We start from the raw sequence: 23,875 nt of genomic DNA on the forward strand, positions 1-23,875 counted from the left end.
ATGGTACCCCCTAATACTCTGATATTCGGGCCGACCGAGGGACAGCGGACTACCCAAGTGTTAGGACTGCAGCAATGTGGGATGAAGAACATCACATCATCCACAATGTCTAAAACAGGGGGAATGGCTAAAGGCTTGTGCTGCGGGAGAAGGAAATCCCTGAGCCTCTTTTCTGATTCTGAGAAGTCTTGACTCTCCCAGTGAAAATGCTCCCTCAAAGTATGCAGGGTTTCTCCAAATGAATAATCCTCAGGAGGAGATGCAGATGGAATAGACTCCTCAGCATCAGAATCCTCATAGGGAGGTATAGATAATTCCTGATCAGAAGAGGAATCAGAAGAAATAGAAACTTGATATGAAGATTCATAATCAGTGTCTTGCCTAGGCCTCTTATCTGGAGGGGGATGGGTACCCCTGATCAAGGTAATAAGGTCTTCAGCCATTTTGATCATCTGTTTTTTAGGCATAGAGGCCTGTGCACGTGGCTCATGCGTCGCTTTTTTAGTTTTAGAAGTTGCTTTTGTCTTTGATTTTGCAGCTGTCGTCGGTTTGATATACAAATGTTGAGGTCTGAATACACCCTCAGAAGCTGGTGCCTGCTCAGCGGCTCCGGACCCATCCGAGGGAAATACATCTGTCAGTGCAATACCTTGAGTATCTTGTGGCATGCCGGACTCCACATGGGTGCCGGCAGAAGCCTGCAACTCAAAGGTAGCGGGTATCAAGGGCTGCGAAAGCGCCTCACTGAGTACCGGCGAACCGGCGACTGGCTTAGGAGAAGCTTCGTTGTCGGTTTTGGATCTTGACTGCCTTTCTCTGTCCTTTTCTTTGTGTTTTTTATGTAGTTGGATTGCTATCCGACGACATTTCTGGTTAGTTAAATCTGTTTCCAAAATACTTAGTGCGTTGGTTAAATCTAGCACAAAACCGACAGCCAGGCACGTTGTGATCAGGGCCTAGGCAAGGAATACAGTATAAATGGAAATCCTTATGAGGTATTTGCTTCCCACAAGTAATACAATTATTGACTTTTTCTGACATCGGTAAAAAGCAAGAAAAAAGTTTCCCCAACGGGGTACTTAGCTTTAGTGAAGACTTCGGTTCTGAAACTCAAACTCGAATATTTCAGTAGTCAGCCGACCGGCACTTGCGAAATGCTTCTGCTTCGGGCACCACGCGGCAAGAAAGACTAAAGAAAGTGGCATCGGCTGCATGTTTTATATACCTCTGACGACCTGACGTCATGGAAGAGAAGACAGCAACCGATGCAGGACCGAAGACTTTGGAATTCAGGCCGACTGAGGGCAACCTGCCAGCAGATTACCCAAATGTTATGACTGCAACAGTGAAACACGAAGAACATCCCGACAGTCCAACTTTAAGAATAAACAATTTCTAAAACTCATACATAAAATCTTAAAACTCATTATCAAGCATCACTACAGTCTCACAATAGATGGGGATATTCACCCCAACCCTGGACCTACCTCACCCAATGAAAACAGAACCCAAATAAGCAGCCCCACTAATACCTTGCCTCTTAAAAGGTCTACAAACTCTATCCTAACCTTTCACCTAAACATCAGAAGTATAAATAAGATTCACAACCTGCATTCCCTCTTAGCTGTTCACTCCCCAGATATTGTGTGTCTTACAGAAACCTGGCTGAAACCTACTATAACTGACAATGAAGTTCTACCCCCCTGGGTATAATATACACTGAGCCGACTGCATTGCCAAGAAGGGGGGGTAGAATAGCAATACTTTATAGAAATACACCAAGTGTAATTAGAGATTCCACACAACTGCCACTTTTTAATAATGCTGAAATCCTCCTGACCAAACTCCAAATTAATAATAATAAATCCATCTACATTGTCTGTGTCTACATTCCCCCAGGTAATAATATAAACACATTGGAAAGCATTCTCCACTGGCTATCCGTCACCTACCCTCAAGAAACCATAGTTCTATGTGACTTTAATATTGACTGGTACACATGTACATCTGAAACTCCAGTTAGTCATATTAATCTATTTGGTTTCTCACAATTAATTTCTTCCACTGCCAGGACTAGCAAGACCACTAATAGAGCCAGTAACTTAGACTGGATACTTGTCATTCATCACCCCCATATATATAAATTTGGGACCCTCCCTGATGATCTCAGCGATCACTGTCTAACATACATTATCAAGGATAAAGTTGATAATCTCCGCCTTACCACACACAAAATTATCAGGAACAACAAGAATTTCAAGCCCATTAATTTCCAAAACGAACTCAAGTTGCTTAATTGGTCACTCCTTAAACAACTACCACTGGAAGATGCCGTAACATACTTTAACACCAAATTCTTGAGTACTCAACTCCCATGCTCCTGAGCATTTTATTCAAACTAAAAAGAATACCACACCATGGCTTTCTAAAGAAACCAAGTCTAAAATCAAACTGAGAAATAAAGCATGGGATAACTGGCGCACATCTAAATCCCCTCAAGATCAACTTAAATTGTGCCAACTCAGAAATGATGCCAAAAAATCCATTCTGACAGATAAAAAAAAATACTACCTAAATCTTCAGCATAAACACCAAAATAAACCACAAAAATTCTGGGCTGGTATAAATCGACTACTCCACCCTGGACAATCTACCCTCCTGTTCCTTCTAACTCCAGTCAAAAGCCACCTGAGGACATTGCTAATGCCTTTAATAATTTTTTCACCGAAACTATCCAGACCCTAGCTAGCCAGCTCACTCCTGATAACCCCCTCTCATCCTCAATCACTGACACCTCATATCCTCTCTTTCACTTTCAACCTGTCCCTACCACACTCTTATCCACTCACTACTCAAAAAGCTAAAACCCACCACCCCATCTGCAGACAATCTCCCTGCTGAGTATCTTCAAACAGCTGCAGACGTAGTTGCATATCCCATCTCAATACTGATCAATAGGACCCTATCAGAATGTTCCATTCCTTCAATATGGAAAACAGCTCATGTTATTCCTCTCCACAAAGGGGGTTGCTCTACTGAGCTATCCAACTATAGACCTATAGCCATTCTCTCACCCCTAGCCAAAATAATGGAGAAATGCATACTTAAGCAACTCACTGACTATCTTACAATGAACAACCTACTGGCCAATTCTCAGCATGGTTTCAGGCCACATCATAGTACCACAACTGCCCTCCTTTCCTTTACCAACACTATTAACCTAAACCGGAATTCTAATTTGCTCTCCTCAGCCCTCTTTCTTGACCTGTCAAAGGTTTTTGATATGGTCAACCATCAGTTACTAATCCACTCTCTAGAAGACATAACCCTGGACAAACATGCTATTCAATGGTTTACATCCTGAGTGGAAGAAAACAAGCAGTTCTATGGCAGGACAAACTGTCCGCACTCCTACCTCTCACCCTTGGAGTCCCTCAGGGCTCCATCTTAGGTCCCCTGCTTTTTTCCATTTTCATTAATAACCTTCATGCAGCCATCCCAGAAGCCACCTGCATCCAATACGCAGATGACTCCACTCTAATCTGTTCTGTCTCCTCCCCATCAGACCTTCAAAGCCTAACCCAAACTACATTTAATACAATTGAAACCTGGTTAGCTAATAAATGCTTGCTCTTAAACCCTAACAAAACTAAATTACTACTTTTCACCCCTACCAGTTGATCTACTTCTCTTTCTTTCTCCATATCATCCAACAATGGCATCGCTATTCTCCCAGACATCAGCACTAAGCTATTAGGGGTTATAGTTGACAACAATCTCAAATTTGACTTGCATGTAAATAAAACCATCAAAGCTGTTAACCAAAAGCTCGGCTCACTATACAGAAATAAACCTTTTCTAACCCCACTAGCCCATATCACCATAGCCCGCTCTCATCTACTCCCTAGCCTGCTATATGCTTCCCCTCTACTCTCCAACTTGAATAAGACTGAAATTAATAAACTCACCTGTAGTTATAACCATATAGCTAGATTTGCTACCAACTCTACATACAGGACCCATCATTGCCAAACCCTTGAGCTCCTAGGGTGGTTAGAGTTCCCTAACATACTTCGGTTCAACCAGCTCATAGATGCGCACAAAATTCTCACACACCCAGAAAAAACACCTGCCTTAGAAACATTATAAAATCGTAATGTCACCCCAGGCCACTCCGCTCAGCTAACAAACTAATGGTCCAGACTCAAAGAGCTAATAACTGGGCTGGAGACTCACTATTTACCAACTTCATTGGCAAAACCTGGAACTTACTCCCCACCAACCTTACGCTTGAATCCTCTCTCAATCTCTTTAGAAAAGGCCTTAAACAATATTTTAAAAAACACTGGCTCTGCCCCTGCACTAACCCAAATTAATCTCCATAGACACCCTGACAATTATACTCTCTTAACTGATGCCTATTTGTGCCAAAAACTGTAGAATACTACATAATATTTAACTATATAGAAAAATGCTATATTGCAAAATGTATATTCCATAGGGCTGCTTTAAGTATCTACGGTTTTACCCTAGTGCCATAATTAATAAAAAACTGTTAAATTCTTATGTTTTTTTCTCCTCTGTGAATGTAATTTCTACTCTGTCTTAGTTAACAGACTCTTGAATAATGTATCACCTCTATAATTGCTGTTCTTCTTATAATTTGCTATGCTTATTACTGTTATTGCTTGTATATGTGATTTGGAGCTTTTCTCCCTGGGCCTCCGCTGAAAATGGACACGTATCCAGTTGGACTATCCCGGTTAACAAATGTAAAATAAAATAAATAAAATGTCTGGCAAATGCAAACAAAACATCCTTGAGACTGGTTCTGCTGGGTGGATGAACAAGAGAGCCTCATCTTTACTGCTTATATAATGACTTTGTCCTTTACAGGGAAAAAGCAGAGGGGGCCACATGATGGACTTTAGTGGACTTCATTACCCTGACAATTTCCTTAAAGGAGAAATAAACAATGCAAGTGTTTTAATGAACCTGGCTAGTTAACCTATTATCAACTAAATTTCTACCTACCTAGTGAATATATAATTCCTACATGGACTATGTCTGTTGGCAAAGTTAATTCACAGTAAATATTGTTTCAGGTGTTCTTTAAAGGTAGGCAATGCATCACTATAAAACCACAGAAGCAAAATGCCAAAGGCACCAAAAAGTACTTGAAATAGTCCAAGGCACCCAGAAAACGAACTCGGCCACTGATATAAGGATAATTCCAACTTTATTCAAACAAAAAAATAAAAAACATAAACGCTCTCTTTATATACTAATTTTTCGTTAAAACCTTCATCAGATGTGGACTGCATGTAACCAAAATCCTTTTATACCTCTAGTTCCCATCATTTCAATTAACTAAGACACAATTAAAATTTAAAGGTACAGTGAAAATTGAATATTCAAGCCTACTTATCTAAAATAACATATTAGTACAACACATTCATCTAAAACAGATTAACAAATGTTAAATAAAACATGTTAAAAAATCATACACAGTTTAACACTTCAAAAACAATTTATAAATAGCTTAGAGTAAAAAATATATAAATAAATGCATTCCTATTAAAACTACATATAAAATGCATGAATTGACACCAAAAAACCTTGCATTTGAGCTCCCCCTAGTGATCTTTTAAGTACTACAAGTGTAAGACCTCAGTAACAGCATTCTGTATTAGAACCCAGATCCTTGAAACATAAAAATGTATATAACACCATATTACTTATGAATAAGTTTGCATAAAAAGTATTTAAATAAAAAGGTACAAAAGAATGATAAAGATATTAAAATATTTAAAAAAAACAGGTTTAACCATGTACTTATAACAAAATGTAACAAAAATTAGTCATAACTTAATGGATCTAAATTTTAATACGGGAACTATGGAGATATTTTCGCTCAGTCCTGGAGGCATATTGGCCTGTAACGTGACCTGCCACCATAGTTCCCTATATTCAATCCTTTCTTCCCATGGACCACCCTTGTATGTCTCTTTACCCTTTCTAATACAAAAAATAAGTAGTGGGCTTTTTCACAAACCTGTTTGTGTTTAAACAGAGCATTAGTTTCCTTTCTTGTTTGTACATCATAGCAGTGCTCATAGATATGCCTCCTTAACTTTCTTTCTGTCTTTCCAACATAGAATGACTGGCATTCCTGGCATACTGCTAGATATATTAAACCACTAGTATCACAATTGTGGTATTCTTTTCCATATAACCAAACATTCCTACTCTCTAGAAAAATGTTTCTTGGTTTACTATATAACTGCAGTGTGTGCAATGCCCACATCTATATGTACCTATATTCTTTCTGTTTATTTGTTCTGGCTCACATTCTTTTTCCAGTAAATTCTTTAAGTTATATGAATTTTTGTAAACAATCTAACTTATTCTTAGGAATTTTGTCCAGGTCTGTAAATCCAATAAATCTATCCCATTCTTGTTCAATAACTTTCCTAATCATACTAGCACTCCCACTGTATTCTAAAACCAGTGCTTTTTCAAATGGCTCCACATTTACACTCTGAACAGGACACCCTGTTTCTTCATCTAAACCCAAAATCGGTTTGAATCTGCCTAGACTACCTTCACACACTTCTTTTTTAGCTTGTTCAATCATCTCTTCTGGGTATGATCTGTCCTTAAACAACCTCTCCAGAAAACATATTTCTTTATCAAACTCCACATTACTTGAAGTCATTCTACATGATCTTATAAAATTGACTTTTCACTAAATTTTTCTTATAGTGCACAGGGTGGGCACTGTTAAAGTTTAAGTATGAGTTTGAAAATGTGCTGTTCCTATATAGTTTAGACTTAAACCCATTGTTTTCCTTCCAGATTTCCACATGCAAATACTGCTGTTGTCATAAGATACCTTATAGGTGAATTCTAAAAATGAGGTAGTACTATTCAAGTTGTTGTTGTTGTTTGTCTTTCGGCTTTTTCCCGGTAAGGGGTCGCCACAGCAGAACTCCTGTCTGCTAATGATTGGCAGTAGATTTTTACGAAACGCCGAGGTGCCAGCTCGACGCCCAACCTTCAAGGAAGGCACGCCCATTTACGCATGCATGTCTTTCGAATGCTACCCAACCGCAGGGAGGACATGCAGACTCCACACAGAAGGCACTCCCAAGCCAAGCTGAGAATCGAACGGGAGAACCTCTTGCTGTGAGTTAACAACGCTACCGCCGTACCACCACGACATATACAAATAATAAAATCAGATATTTTCTCTCTGGGGGCAACCCATGAAATACAGATGTCATCCAAAAACCTTTTGTACATGGTCCAGCAGTTCCTATATATTGAATTCAGGACCATTTTTTATTCCCACATAGCTAAGACAACATTTGCATATGTAGGAGCACATGCTGCCCCCATTGCTACTCCCTTCGTTTGGTTAGTATATGAAATTATACTTTAGAATTAATTCCATCAACTGCAAACATACATGACTCTCACTGTGTGTTAACTCGTTACCTTCAAAAATGATTTCTTCCAGTAATTTCATGCCTTCTGCATGTGGAATACTGGAAAACAGTCAACATCATCAATAGTTAAAGAAATTTCCTCATTGTACATGGTCTGCTTTAACCCTCTCAGAAAATCCCAGGAATCTCCAAGAATATTTTTTTCTTTTTAACTTAGTACCTACATTTTATGCTAGTGGGAAGGTTTTTGAACCCTCTGCAGATACAATAGGTCTTAGCAGGGTTCCATACTATTCTTGTGAATCTTAGGGATTCCAAAATGGAGGGTTATCCTGGGCTTCTCCACTTTTAAAAAATTAAGGGTATTTTGGTCTATTAAACCCTCCAAATGTAAGTCTTCCAAAGCCATGTCAATTCTTCTGTACGCTATGTTTATTTTGTTCTTGGACACACTTGTATATCTACTTGTATCCATCAAAATATCATTCATTTTGCTTTCATATATAAGTGTGTCCATTATAACTGTACCCCCTTCCCTTATCTGGTTTCATAACTCTCACCGTTCTGACTTTTCTTCTTCAAAATTCAGATTTGCTTTACATTTGACCTTGGCATAACCTTTTCAAATCTCTTTCTCAACCACTTGCTCAAAATTCTTAATTTGAGGGTGTAGGGGGAGGGGGTTAAAAACACTCCTTTTCTTTAATTTAGTTTGTCCATTCTGGAAGCTAGTATTGTCTTGTGGGAAATATAAACCTAAGTTAATTTTTCTTGTAAACATTTTTACATCTAGTATGGTTTTTGTAACATCTCCTTTTTTAAAAGGTTTGAACTTCAGTCCTTTGTATAACAGACTGAAATGCTCACCCTTCAACACTGTATCACTAAAACTGTTTATACTATAACCATTTTTTTGTAAACCTGAACTCATTATTTTCATCCTGTTTTATCATGTCATCATCCTTTTCCAAGTCGAGGTGAGGGGTACCAACTACATTCAGTACCTCTTCCTCCCCCTTCTCCCTCCTCTCTAAAAATAGGTCTGGTAGTTTTGTTGGTATTGAATGTTCCCTTTATTTTTAATTCTCTCTGACCGTCTCAAAGCTGGGTAGTAAGATAAATCATCTAAATCATTCACTTGTTCCCCCACACATGGTCCCTCATCAGCATTAAAAACATATTGTTCATCACTTCCATTTTCTCCCAAAACATGTTGTATGGTTTGGGTAGCTCAAATTATTTTTATAATCTTGAATATCTCTATCCAGATTTTTTATCTTTTTATTAACCAACTCATCACATTTACTATCTATTTCTGACCTAATATTATATTTTTCTTTTCTGATGTATCATGTGAACAAGGTCATTCTTAATAAATTTAAAATTTCAATTTTTCTGTAGTTCTTCCTTAATTCTTGTCATTTTCCTTAACCATTAATTTTAACATGTCAAGTCCACATCTATTAAAAATTTCTATTAGTTCTTTATGAAACATACTGACAGAGATAACATTGTTTGGATATTTACATATTCTTAAACCCTTAGGAACAATGCCTTCTAATATGCATTGCCTAAGGTACGCATTTTCTATGTCCAAAGTTTTGTATTTATGCATTAACTTGGAAAGTTTGGCCAACTTACTTTTGTGTGTGTCATTCATTGGAACTGGTTCAACTGCATTGTCTTTAAAATTAATAGAACAGCTGACCTGTAGCCAGTCCTTAATGTCAGTTTGGTTCATCATTGAAGCCGCAGGAGAAGTCTGGTTTTTTTTTTTTTTTTGACCTGGCAGTGGGGTAGGAAGATCATTTTCATTCATTTCACCCTCACAGTCATTACTTCTCAAGGCTCCTAGTGTTAAATGGAAGTTTGTTTCCCCAGAACGAGCATTTCCATTGTCATTCCTTTTCCAGCTAGCTCCATTACTGCAGCTTTCATGCCATATAGAGCCTTTTGTACTCTCAACTTCCTGGTTCCGCCCCTCCGGGGCTCTGGAAACCACCTTGATCATTGATTGGCTGAGCGGAGTCAATACGTCTATCAATTGAGATAACTGACCTATCAGCTTTCTGGCTTGTCCCAGTTTTCAAGTTTCACTGTACCTTTAAATTTTAATTGTGTCTTACTTAATTGAAATGATGGGAACTAGAGGTATAAAAGGATTTTGGTTACATGCAGTCCACATCTGATGAAGGTTTTAACGAAAAAGTAATGTATAAAGACAGCGTTTATGTTTTTTTTTTTTTTTTGGCTGAATAAAGTTGGAATTATCCTTGTATCAGTGGCTGAGTTCGTCGTTTTCTGGGTACCTTGGACTATGTCAATGCATTACCATAACTAAGGCCATGACACTCTTAGTAAAGAGTTCAAACTTCCTCAACTCATTGTGAATGCTGACAAACTGTATGCACCATTACATTGCTTTCCTTAGTCACAATATCATACCTACTAATATTGCTTTCGAAACTATAATGTTTGCTTCCACACCTATTTTCCTGTAGCTCTACTGTATATAATTTTATGTACATATTTTGCAAATAATCATGTGCCTTTTTGTTTGCCTTGTGGCCCAGGTTATGGCTGAAAATGGACTCTGGACCAGTTCATTTATCAAGTTAGCAACTTTAAAATAGATACATAAATACATATATAAAAAGATAGCACAGCTAAATAAATAAAGACAACAAGAGGAAGACTTCCACCCCTTGTGTAGCTTACAGACAAGTCTCTCTGAGCAACAGAGATTGAGCAATAAGGCCTTTACACTAATGTAAATGTTTGTCAGAAGCTTAGCCAAGAAAGAAGAGGGCTGCCCAGAGATGGCAGTGGCATGAGCCTATGTTCTCTAAAGGTATGTGCTCACAACTGCAATAACAGGTCTCACAAAATGTCAAACGGACAGCAAATGTTCAACTTCTGTGGCTTTCCAGCAGTCCAAGAAGCATGGGATGATCCATGGTAGCCTGCTCATCCCTAGCAAGACAGAATTCCTGCTAGTCTGTCAGAAGCCCCGGGAAAATAATTCATCTTTCCATACTGCAATTAATCAACCTTTGTCAGGGGACTCGAGGGAACACTCCATGGGTGCAGGCCCTTTTGACAGCATGCATGGTTTGGACTCTAGGGAGTGCAAATGACCTGGAAAACAACTTGAGCTGTATTCATCAAAGTGATGAATACAGCTCAAGTTGTATTCATCAAAGTGATTTCTGCGAGTTCACCTCTTGTGGTACTCTCAGAAAAGGGCATGAGCATGACAACCGCCTGCTAGCTGATGGGAAGCAGACAATGGATGATAGGATGAGGCTATCTACTTGACATAATCAGCATGAGGAGGATATGACTGAAATGACTCACTCTCTTGCACTGCTCCAGTACCAGGACTCTCCAGCAGTTTCCTGCACTGGATATCTGCAACTGCCACCGGTTTCAGAGACTTGATGCAGGCCTCAGCTCTTCCCTACTTCATTTACAGGTAGCTGGACTGAACTACAATCTTTTCCAAGAGCAGAAACAGTACCAGCGTGGGCTCTGTTTCATGACCTGGCTACTTCAGGTACACACAGGAAGTACACTTCCCCCCTAGACAGAGATGAGAAAGAGGCAAATTCTGTCAGACTAAGGATGTTGTAGAAGAGTAATTCTCTGTAGTTACCTACTGTAGTACACCTCCAAATTCACATCACTCAATACTCTCAACCTCCTAATACAAAACAAAGAGCAAAAATGAAACAACATATTCATATCCAACAAACTATACAAAATGTATGTTGCTGCTGGCTTGGAAAACAAATGGTGATTACCTTCAATCTCTGGTTATAGGCATCAAACAACAGCTTAATTCCATCCTGAGTTAGGTTATTAATGAGGTCATGGTTGAGTGGAGACTGCAAAACATGAAAAAAAAAAAATATATATATACATCAGGAGAAAATGTAACACACACTACTGATAATATTACTCAGTCAAATCAGTAAATGAAAACCTTGTCCAGCTATGCAATGGAAGTCTCATCTTTACTACAACACTTCCACCTAATCACTTTAGAAAAGCTCACAATACATGAAGAAAAGGCTCATACAAACTAACAATATCATATAGCAGATAAGAAAGGAATGATTCACATAACAGTACCCAAAAGATAAGCCAGCATTATGGTCTAGAGGGATAAAACCCTAACATCATCCCAGGTGATCCGGGTTCAATTAGTGACTCGAGTATCTGAGGTGCTGGTAGGTAGGGATCAAGTATCTGAGGTGCTGGTAGGTAGGGATGGGAGTGCCCATCTGAAAGGAGGGGGGATGCTTGTCTAAGGCACTCCCTGAGAGAACACATGATCCAAAGACGGCAGCACTTGTACACCAGTAGACAAGCTCAGGGAAGGTGAGGGGATACAAGGGTAGTCATGCAAAAAATAACTTCACTCTTGGCAGAAGCTTATGATCCATGCAAGACCCAGCTCACTCATAAGAAAGTCTGGACAATTAAGGAGGAGATGGTAGACCTCAAGATGGATGAGGGCACTGGGAAGTCCAGAAAGCTTGAAGCACTAAAGGGGAGAGGGATCCTCAAAATATTACATCATAACAGTAATCACAATTCATAGTGAAAATGGAACAATCTATTTAGAATTGTTAAAAAGTCATCTCGTTCCCCCAATTCTTCAAGTATTTACAATATCAAACTTTAATACAAAATGCATAACCCCATATTAAACATATAGAACAGTTGTGTAAGAACTTACCATAACATTAGGTATTCTTCTCTTCCATGTTGCAGTATTCTTAACCTTAGGGAGTTGCTGCATGCAGCACCGGACATCCAGCCACTATACCAAAGTCTTGAGTGCAGGAATATATGCAACATTGTAAGAGCCATAAACTGACGTCAGCTATATCTGTGACTTCTGCACGTACCCAATTCAGAACTGATTTCCACATACAGAGAGCACGCAGGACTAGGAGGCGTGAAGCAGAAAAAAAACCCTGCCAGACACAAACTCAGCAGTCAGGGAAAGGACTCATTTTATAATGTGGTCCACAGGAAAAGAGGGGGTAGGTGGGTGGGATGGAATACTGCAACATGGAAGAGGATGACATCTAAGGTTATGGTAAGTTCTTACACAACTGTTCTATGTCCTTCTATTCCTGTGTTGCAGTATTCTTAACCTTAGGGAGAGTACCTTGTGTGAGTAGGTCAAAGCGGTGGGGTAACCTGTGGTGACTGCCCTTGGCTAAAAGGAAAAGTGGGGGAAACTAATGCAGTCTTGGCCAGAAGGGAGTCACCAACAGGGTTTTTGGTGTGTCCTGTATTTTCAGGAGGACTTTGTGAATTAAAGGAAATGGGGGGGAAGCATAAAGGAAAATTTCCTCCCGTGAAAATGAGAAGGTGTCCACTTTTCAGGCTTGTGGATAGGGAAGCTTTGTGCAATAGAGTGGTATCTATCTGTTCTGGGAGGAGGCAAACAGATCTACTTGAGGAGTACTCCACCTGTGAACTAGTTCCAGAAACACCTCCCTGTGAAACATCTATTCGTGAGAGGGTGATAAGGTCCTGCTCAGGGTGTCTGCCATCACATTGTCTTCTGATGGAATGTAAACTTCCTGTAAATGAATCTGTAGTGTTGTTGCCACAGACCAAATTTGAATAGCAAGGCTGCAAAGAGGGTAGGACTTTGTTCCTCCCTGTTTGTTATGAACCATAGGACTGTCATATTGTTTGTGATGACCTTTAATGTGCCTGGCAGAAGGATCTGTTAAAAGGCCTGTATTACCAGGAAGAGGGCCCTTAACTCCTTTAGGTTGATGTGGTCCTTTCTTTCTGGAATGGACCATTTTTCCTGCACTTTGTGCTGGATGCTGGTACTGTGAAGAATTGCCCCCCAACCTAGGTCTGATGCATCTGTGTAAAGAGACTGTGTGTGGGTGGAGGAATCTGCAAGGCCACCCCTTGATTGAAGGTGATAGCTGAAATCCACCAGTAGAGTTCCTTTTTTAGGCATGGAAGAAGAGGAAGACTTGCTTCCAAGGAGTGAGAGTGTTGGTTCTAAGAATTTCTCAGTACCCACTGAAACTTCCTCATGTGCATCCTGGCTAGAGGGATCATGGGAATCAAGGATGCCATACATCCCAGGATTCTCAGGAATTCTTTGGCTGAGATGGATGGTAGTGGTAGTAGGGTTTTGAAAAACTGGGTGAGACTCCACTTTCTGTGTCGGGACAAAGACCGACATCAAGTCTGTCCGTATTCTGCACCCCAGGAAAACTAGGTTTTATGAGGGAGTCATCTGAGACTTTAGGCAGTTTACAGTGAAGCTTAGATTCTGTAGGATCCTGCAAACCAAGTCCAGGTGTTGAGATAGAGTGCGATGATCTTGATGTAGGATCAAAAGGTCATCCAGGTAAGGATACTTTTGTATCCCTTGAAGTCTGCAATATGCAATGACAGGGGCTAGACATTTGATGAATACTCCTGGTGCTGTGGAGTGCCCAAAGGGTAAAGCAGTAAATTGAAAATGTGAGGAACCCACTGAGAAATGAAGAAATTTTCTGTAAGTGGGGTGAATAGGGATATGTAGATAGGCATCCTTCAGATCCAAGGAGGCCATGAAGGCTTGTTGAGAAACAAGGGGAAGGAGGTGATGTAATGCGAGCATTTTGAAGGTAGGCAGCCTGAGGAAGAAATTGAGGTAAGAAAGGTCGAGTATGGGTTTCCAAGGACCATCTTTTCTTGGAACCAAAAACATTCTTGAGAAAAAACCCTTGGCTACTTGTTCGAGTACTTGTTTTATAGCGCCCTGAGAATGGAGTTGGGTCAAGATAGTGGGAAATAATGAAAGCTGACTGAATGGTGGTTGTGGAACTCTGTGGAATGGTGGAGATGTCTACCATGTCATGAAGCATCCTCTCTCGATGATGGAAAGCACCCACCTGCCTGTGGTTATTTTCTGCCAAGAGGGTAGAGATAGGGTTAGGCATAGGGAGAGAGGGGTGGAGGTGGGTAAGGGAAGAAAGTCACAGTGGAGGAGCTGTATCTGGGTCTGGCTGCCTCTGAAAGGAAGGAAGTGTGGAAGAGGAGGAAGATCTAGGGACAGTTTGTCTCCTTGTTTGTTTCCGTCCCCTTGACTGGGTAGCAGAGGCATGGGAAGACTGCCTCCTGACAAAGCTAGGCTTTTGGGGATAGTTCCTATGGAATCTGGGAGCAGGTGAAACCAATAAATGTTTCAGATTCTGTAAGTCTTTCCCTTTTTCCTGCAGTGACTTGAGTAACTGTAAAGAGGCAGCTCCAAAGAGTGCTGAATTGTCTAAAGGGGCATCTAACAATTTAGCCTGGACATCCAAAGGCAGTGGTTGTAGTCTCAACCATGAAAACCTCGTAAAGACTGAACCAGAAGCAGTTGATTTGGAAGAGGCTTCAACAGCATCATAGCTGCACTTAATTGAATGTCGTATCACCTGGAATACTGTGGATAGAAGGGTATTCAATTGAGCCTTAGCTGGAGAGTCAGGAATGTCTGATAGCAAAGCAGGGGCATTAGTCAGGGAGTCTAGAGCAAACGTGGCCATATGAGTCTGGTAATTAAGTGCTCTTATGACCAAGGCAGAGGAAGTATAAATCTTCTTTCTCAACCTATCAATGAATTTACTGTCTTTGTCAGTGGGAAATAAGGAAGATGAAGGAAGCTGCCTGGAAGACTTGTCAGCTGAGACTGCAATAACAGCAGGATCTGCTGGCGGATTCTTAAAAAGGTACTGTTCTTTTTCAGAAACCTTATAGACTCTGTCTGCTCTCTTTGTTAGAAGGAGGCTGTGACTCAGGGCTCTGGGAAGCAGCTAAGAAAGCATCCTAGTATGCCGGGAGTAAAGGCAGATCTGTAGATGGTGAGGGTTGCTCCATCTGGAGTAGTTCAAAATATCTTTTCTTAGTGCCTGAAACATCCAATACCTCCTAATTGAAATGCTAAGTAGGGAAATAGTATCCCCAAGAGAGAAATCTTCTCCAGGGGAGTCAGGAGTGATGGACTCTTCTTCTTCTGAGGCAATATCCTTAGGGGAATCCATTTGTGAGCAATAAGTCAGGGACTCATCAGAGGAGGAAGCCCCTTCCTCTGATTCTTCTTGTGCACCAAGTGGAAGGCCTGGCTGAGGAATATGGGCCTGTAGTACCTGAAAGGCTTTGGACAGAGACTGTGAGAATGCTTTCCAAGCTGGGGGAGGCTCGTTAGCCCTGTGTTTCTCTTTTAGCTTCCTTTTTAAGGTAATCAGGGCAGTAGAAGGGCTGGATGTGAATGTTTGAGTGGATGGCAAAGCAGTGGAAGGCCCCTCCAATGCCACGAGCTATGGTTCCCCCCCTCACCATCAGAACCTGACGGTTGTAAGGCATCAGTGGACACAGTCTGGGTATCCACTGTAACAGCTTCCACTCCGGTTCCAGGTAACAGTGGAACACTTGAAGTCCAAAGTGATTCTGAGCTGACATTCACCTGTAGAATTTCACTGGCCACATGAGGCACAGCTTGGACGTCGGGCCTAACTTTTTTAGCCTTCTTCTTTGGCAGCTCATCGGAGTTGCCCGATCTGCCCTCCATCCCGGATGCCAAACATCAGAGATGCTGCTTCTCCAAGTAGAGATTTAATGCCAACAGACAGATTCTAAGGGTTTTAGGGACAAAGGATTGACAAATATCACAGTTCTTATAATCGTGACCTGCCCCTAAACAAAATAAGCACTGATCATGCGTATCCTTATGTGGAATCTGTCTTCCACAAGCGCACTTTCCCTTCCTAGATGACATACGTCTGAAAAAAGTAAATAAAATAGAAAAAAAAAACACAAGGGTACTCATCTGAATGCAAACAGCCAAGAGCGGTCATGGAGAATCGACAGGCGAGCCCAAACATACACCGATAACTGGAGCTGACAAACGAACAGCTAAAAAGTACAGTTTTGTACCTACCATAAATGTAGATGTTCGAAGATCCACATTGCTGCAGTCCTGACACTTGGGTAGTCCGCTGTCCCAGTCGGCCCGAATACCAAAGTATAAGGCTGACGTCGGTCAAGGCGCATTAGTCTGACGTCAGGGCGTCAGGGTACAAATGCGCATGACCGACGTCATTTCCTCAGTCTTTTCTTGCCCCAGATGTCAGAAGACCCTAAAAAGATAAGGCCAAACCAAAAAACAACAACACACCAAACACCCCTGTACCAAATATATGTACAATATATACAAAGACAGAAAGGTACAATCCCACCCACACAACCACCCCTAAACACAGAGGAAGGAGGAGGGTAAATTGGACTGCAGCAATGTGGATCTTCAACATCTACATTTATGGTAGGTACAAAACTGTACTATGTTCTTCATCTCACATTGCTGCAGTCCTGACACTTGGGTAGAATCCCAAAGCAGAGGTAAGGGAGGATGGCAAATCACAAAGAAGCAGGAGCTGACAACATGCCCTGTAAAATAGCAGTGGCAAACCCAGCCCTAGATTTAGAGTAGAGAGGAAGGTGGTAATGCTTAGAGAAGGTATGCACTGAACTCCAAGTAGCTGCCTCCAAAATATCCTTAGTTGCCACCCCCCTTAGAAATGCTGTGGAAGTGGCAGTAGCCCTAGTGGAATGAGGCCTAATCCCAGCTGGAATCTCCTTGCCATGATGGGAGTAACAGAAAGTAATGCAAAACCCAATCCACTTAGAAATAGTTTGTTTTGACACAGGCTTACCCTGAGAACCCAAACAAAAAGAAACAAACAACTGCTGAGACTGCCTAAAATCCTTAGTCCTGCTTAAATAATAACGCAATTGCCTGTGTACATCTAAAGTGTGCAAAATCTTTTCCCCTTATTTTGGGGATTTGCATAAAGGTAGGCAAATGAATAGTTTGGTTTAAAGCCACACTAGAAACCACTTTAGGCATAAAGGAAGGATTAGTACGTAAAGATACCCTATCCTTATGAAAATCAGGAAAGGCTCAACCGCCATAAGGGCCTGCAATTCAGACACCCTTCTTGCAGAGGTAATGGCTAACAAAAAGCAGTCTTCCATGACAAATATTTCAATTCAGCAGTAGCTGCAGGCTCAAAAGGTTGTAGAGTGAGTTTCTCCAACACAAAATTGAGGTCCCAAGCAGGAGTAGGAGCTCTCTGGGGTCTTATATTCTTTGCCCTCTAAGAAATTGCTTGAACAAGGATGAGAAAACAATGGTGGGTCACAATCATAGTGAGCTGAAATTGCTGCAGCATGAATCTTAATGGAAGAGAAAGACAAACCTTTGTCCAATAACTCAGTAAGATATTGAAGAGCCACACTCAAATTTGGCTCAGAAACATCCAAATCCTTTGCTGCACACCAAAATAAAAATCTCTTCCATTTTCCTCGTGACACTTTCCTCGCACTAGGTCTTCTTGGCTTCCATAATCACATTCAAAACTTGTTGAGGAAGCTGAGACCTGCTATGGTTCAAAACAGAATATGCCAGGCTGTTAGATGAAGAGAGTGAAGCTTGACATTGAGTAGATGCCCGTCCTTCTGAGACAATAGGTGTGGAATCAAAGGTAAGGACCATGGAGGCTTCTTTACCAGACTCCTCAGCAATGGGTACCAGTGCTGCCGAGGCCAATCTGGAGCTATTAAAATCATCCTTGGCTTGTCTTGTCTGACCTTTAGGAGTACCTTTGGGAGGAGAGACAGAGGTGGAAAGGCATACACATGAAGATTTTTCCAACTGAAAGAAAGAGCATCCACTTTCCAGGCTGTGTGATGAAACCGTTTCGTGCAAAACTTTGGCAGCTGGTGGTTTAGTGGAGAAGCGAACAGATCTATGTCTGGAGTTCCCCATGACACTGTCAATGTCTGAAATACATGAAGATCAGTTTCCACTCGTGGGGATCCATGATTTGCCTGCTTAACACATCTGCTAAGGAGTTCTGTGCTCCTGGCAGAAACCTTTTTGAAGATTCAGTTGCAAGCTTAACGCAGTCTCCCACAAAATCATTGCTTGCCTGCATAGAGGATAAGAATGTGTTCCCTTGTTTGTTGATGTACCACATGACAGTTGTGTTGTCTGTTAGAATCAACACCTGCCCTGGAAGAAGTAAATTCTTGAAAGCCAGTATCGCAAACTGGACTGCTAACATCTCCTTCATGTTGATATGTAGATGCTGCAGTCTGGCAGGCCACTTGTCTTGTATCCACTTTCCATTCAGATGAGCTCCCCAAGCTGTGTCTGAGGCATCTGTCGTTAGAATCTGACTAGCCTCTGGCCGGGTCACAGAGAGTCCCTTGTTTAGGTGACATTCCTGAGCCCACCACAAAAATTCCTTTTGAATGCAAGGTATTATTTGAATGACAGTGTCCAAATCCTGGCAGTGCTGTGTCCATACATTTTGAGATACCATTGTAGCTTCCTCATATGCAGTTTGGCATTGGGAAGTACCAGAATACAAGATGCCATGAACCCTAAGGCTTGAAGGACTGTCCTTGCAGTCAGCCCGACTGATGAGAGAGTTGATGGAAGTAAAGAAAGATTCTTTTGTTTGTCCGGGGTTAAAAGGCCATCTGTTGCTGTATTCAGTCTCACACCCAGAAAGCACATGTCTTGAGAGGGTACTAGACTGGACTTAATTTCGTTCACAGAATACCCTAGGCATCTTAGCACTGCTATCACATATTCCAAATGCTGAAGAAGCACGTCCCTTCCTTGAGCCAGAATCAGGCAATCGTCCAAATAAGGATAGATTTGTATTCCTTTCAGCCTGAAGAAAGCTATCACTGGAGCCAGAACCTTTGTAGAATACTCTGGGCAGTAGATAAGCCAAAGGGCAATGCAGAGAACTGATAATGAGAATTTCCAGCTCGAAACGCAGATACTTCCTGCAAATTAGTCTGATAGGAACATGAAGGTAAGCTTCCTTGAGATCCAAAGTTACCATCCAGTGATCTTTGCCCAGCAGAGGTAAAAGCTGTTGTAACGTCAACATTTTGAACTTGGGAATGTCCAGATAAGTGTTGAGGATAGACCGTCCAAAATTGGTCTCCACGTGTTCCCCTTTTTGGTACTAGGAACAGGCGAGAATAAAATCCTAGGCCCCTTTCTGGCACAGGAACCGGCTGAATGGCCCCTATTTGGAGCAACAGAGAAATTTGCTTGTGAGCCTCTTTCTTTGTTGAGGAGGAAAGTCTGGCAATCCCTTGAAAGGAGGCAAAGTATGGAAATAAAACCTGTAACCTTGGTGAATGATATCCAATACCCATCTGTCTTGGGTAATTAAACTCCAGTTTTCTTTGAAAAGAGCCAACCTTCCTCCCAAAGGTGCTGCCAGACGAGAAGATTCTGGCAGCTGAAAAGGCAGGTCATTGGGTCTGTTTACGAAAGGACTGACCCCTGCCCTCACCAGAAGACTGAGCAGGGGAACTCCCTGTTCTAGGCCTAAAAGAACCTTGAGCTCTGCCCCTACCACGTCTAGACCTACCCCTAGACTGGGAATCATAAGCAGGACATGTCCACCCCTTGGTAGGCCAATTTCTACTAAACTTCGGAGGCTGAGCCTGCAAAAGGTCTTGAACAGTCTGCCTAGACTTAGCCTTGTCTTCCATTTTCTTTAGAACTGCTTCCACAGGCGAACCAAACAACACATCAGATTGTAAAGGAGCATCTGCCCCTAACCCACAGTGGCCCCAGGCCTAAAACCTAGTACCCTTGGTGAAAATCATCTACAGCTTTAAAAAGGATTCATGATCCAACCCCTTGGGGACAAAGACCGACATCAAGTCTGCCCGTATTCTGCACCCCAGGAAAACTAGGTTTTATGAGGGAGTCATCTGAGACTTTCGGCAGTTTACAGTGAAGCTTAGATTCTGTAGGATCCTGCAAACCAAGTCCAGGTGTTGAGATAGAGTGCGATGATCTTGATGTAGGATCAAAAGGTCATCCAGGTAAGGATACTTTTGTATCCCTTGAAGTCTGCAATATGCAATGACAGGGGCTAGACATTTGATGAATACTCCTGGTGCTGTGGAGTGCCCAAAGGGTAAAGCAGTAAATTGAAAATGTGAGGAACCCACTGAGAAATGAAGAAATTTTCTGTAAGTGGGGTGAATAGGGATATGTAGATAGGCATCCTTCAGATCCAAGGAGGCCATGAAGGCTTGTTGAGAAACAAGGGGAAGGAGGTGATGTAATGCGAGCATTTTGAAGGTAGGCAGCCTGAGGAAGAAATTGAGGTAAGAAAGGTCGAGTATGGGTTTCCAAGGACCATCTTTTCTTGGAACCAAAAACATTCTTGAGAAAAAACCCTTGGCTACTTGTTCGAGTACTTGTTTTATAGTGCCCTGAGAATGGAGTTGGGTCAAGATAGTGGGAAATAATGAAAGCTGACTGAATGGTGGTTGTGGAACTCTGTGGAATGGTGGAGATGTCTACCATGTCATGAAGTATCCTCTCTCGATGATGGAAAGCACCCACCTGCCTGTGGTTACTTTCTGCCAAGAGGGTAGAGATAGGGTTAGGCATAGGGAGAGAGGGGTGGAGGTGGGTAAGGGAAGAAAGTCACAGTGGAGGAGCTCTATCTGGGTCTGGCTGCCTCTGAAAGGAAGGAAGTGTGTAAGAGGAGGAAGATCTAGGGACAGTTTGTCTCCTTGTTTGTTTCCGTCCCCTTGACTGGGTAGCAGAGGCATGGGAAGACTGCCTCCTGACAAAGCTAGGCTTTTGGGGATAGTTCCTATGGAATCTGGGAGCAGGTGAAACCAATAAATGTTTCAGATTCTGTAAGTCTTTCCCTTTTTCCTGCAGTGACTTGAGTAACTGTAAAGAGGCAGCTCCAAAGAGTGCTGAATTGTCTAAAGGGGCATCTAACAATTTAGCCTGGACATCCAAAGGCAGTGGTTGTAGTCTCAACCATGAAAACCTCGTAAAGACTGAACCAGAAGCAGTTGATTTGGAAGAGGCTTCAACAGCATCATAGCTGCACTTAATTGAATGTCGTGTCACCTGGAATACTGTGGATAGAAGGGTATTCAATTGAGCCTTAGCTGGAGAGTCAGGAATGTCTGATAGCAAAGCAGGGGGATTAGTCAGGGAGTCTAGAGCAAACGTGGCCATATGAGTCTGGTAATTAAGTGCTCTTATGACCAAGGCAGAGGAAGTATAAATCTTCTTTCTCAACCTATCAATGAATTTACTGTCTTTGTCAGTGGGAAATAAGGAAGATGAAGGAAGCTGCCTGGAAGACTTGTCAGCTGAGACTGCAATAACAGCAGGATCTGCTGGCGGATTCTTAAAAAGGTACTGTTCTTTTTCAGAAACCTTATAGACTCTGTCTGCTCTCTTTGTTAGAAGGAGGCTGTGACTCAGGGCTCTGGGAAGCAGCTAAGAAAGCATCCTAGTATGCCGGGAGTAAAGGCAGATCTGTAGATGGTGAGGGTTGCTCCATCTGGAGTAGTTCAAAATATCTTTTCTTGGTGCCTGAAACATCCAATACCTCCTAATTGAAATGCTAAGTAGGGAAATAGTATCCCCAAGAGAGAAATCTTCTCCAGGGGAGTCAGGAGTGTTGGACTCTTCTTCTTCTGAGGCAATATCCTTAGGGGAATCCATTTGTGAGCAATAAGTCAGGGACTCATCAGAGGAGGAAGCCCCTTCCTCTGATTCTTCTTGTACACCAAGTGGAAGGCCTGGCTGAGGAATATGGGCCTGTAGTACCTGAAAGGCTTTGGACAGAGACTGTGAGAATGCTTTCCAAGCTGGGGGAGGCCTCTTTAGCCCTGTGTTTCTCTTTTAGCTTCCTTTTTAAGGTAATCAAGGCAGTAGAAGGGCTGGATGTGAATGTTTGAGTGGATGGCAAAGCAGTGGAAGGCCCCTCCAATGCCACGAGCTATGGTTCCCCCCCTCACCATCAGAACCTGACGGTTGTAAGGCATCAGTGGACACAGTCTGGGTATCCACTGTAACAGCTTCCACTCCGGTTCCAGGTAACAGTGGAACACTTGAAGTCCAAAGTGATTCTGAGCTGACATTCACCTGTAGAATTTCACTGGCCACATGAGGCACAGCTTGGACGTCGGGCCTAACTTTTTTAGCCTTCTTCTTTGGCAGCTCATCGGAGTTGCCCGATCTGCCCTCCATCCCGGATGCCAAACATCAGAGATGCTGCTTCTCCAAGTAGAGATTTAATGCCAACAGACAGATTCTAAGGGTTTTAGGGACAAAGGATTGACAAATATCACAGTTCTTATAATCGTGACCTGCCCCTAAACAAAATAAGCACTGATCATGCGTATCCTTATGTGGAATCTGTCTTCCACAAGCGCACTTTCCCTTCCTAGATGACATACGTCTGAAAAAAGTAAATAAAATAGAAAAAAAAACCCACAAGGGTACTCATCTGAATGCAAACAGCCAAGAGCGGTCATGGAGAATCGACAGGCGAGCCCAAACATACACCAATAACTGGAGCTGACAAACGAACAGCTAAAACTAGAGAATACAAGAAAAAGAAAAATAATCTGGTTTCACACAGCAGTGAAGATCAATATGTCCTTTATTGTAGTAGGTAAGCGCTTTCTCAGAATAACATCCGCTTCATCAAATGAAGCGGATGTTATTCCGAGAAAGCGCTTACCTACTACAATAAAGGACATATTGATCTTCACTGCTGTGTGGAACCATATTATTTTTCTTTTTCTTGTATTCTCTGGTTTTTGCATCTGATTCCTTATTTGGTTCAAGGACTGTTTTCGTTTGGAACATCTAAAACTCACTGCGGCAGAAAAGTTCTGAACTGGGTACGTGCAGACGTCACAGATATAGCCAGTGTCAGTTTATGGCTCTTACATGCAATGTCGCACGTACCCCTGCACTCAAGACTTTGGTATACTGGACAGATGTCTGGTGATGCAGGCAGCAACTCCCTAAGGTTAAGAATACTGCAACATAGGAATAGAAGGACATAAAACATTACTGCATATGACAATCACAAAGCAGGGTTCAGTTGCTAAACAACTTTATACTGATTAAACTGAAGGAAGCATGGGAATCACATTTCAACATCAAAATGGTACCAATGACACAGACAATACATTGCAAAAATACTACGTAAGCAAAGCAGCATACTCCTCAGACTATTATTTCATAGTATTTCCTATAACAGTATGTGTGTATCCAGTCAACAATAAGTTCATCAAAAGTCCAGTTGGTCAAGCTTAGCCATACAGACTGGTTTATAACAAAAGGAATTATAACATAACACCTTTAGGTTTGGCAACTTCAGAGGTAGTTCTACTGATGAAGGAATCTAAGATTGGCTTCCTGCATGAATCCAATGGGAGACTATGCACCAACTTAAAAGTCTTTCACTGAAAACCTGTTTAATTATGTCGGCTTGAATGACTGAACTTCAATAACCTGGTGAGAGACTGAATAT

At 41.7% G+C, this 23,875-nt stretch overlaps 1 protein-coding gene across 1 annotated transcript in view; it reads right to left on the minus strand.

Moving 5' to 3' along the window:
• PHAF1 (phagosome assembly factor 1) overlaps positions 1-23,875 on the minus strand; it is a 1,784,739-nt gene that overhangs the window by 1,308,687 nt on the left and 452,177 nt on the right. The window contains exon 3 of the mRNA XM_044081838.1: positions 11,255-11,338. Within this exon, the coding sequence (XP_043937773.1) occupies positions 11,255-11,338 (84 nt within the window). The remainder of the gene's footprint in view (positions 1-11,254; positions 11,339-23,875) is intronic.

This window comes from Protopterus annectens, chromosome 8.part1, assembly GCF_019279795.1.
Source record: "Protopterus annectens isolate FY-2018-M chromosome 8.part1, PAN1.0, whole genome shotgun sequence".
Lineage (NCBI taxonomy): Eukaryota > Metazoa > Chordata > Ceratodontiformes > Protopteridae > Protopterus > Protopterus annectens.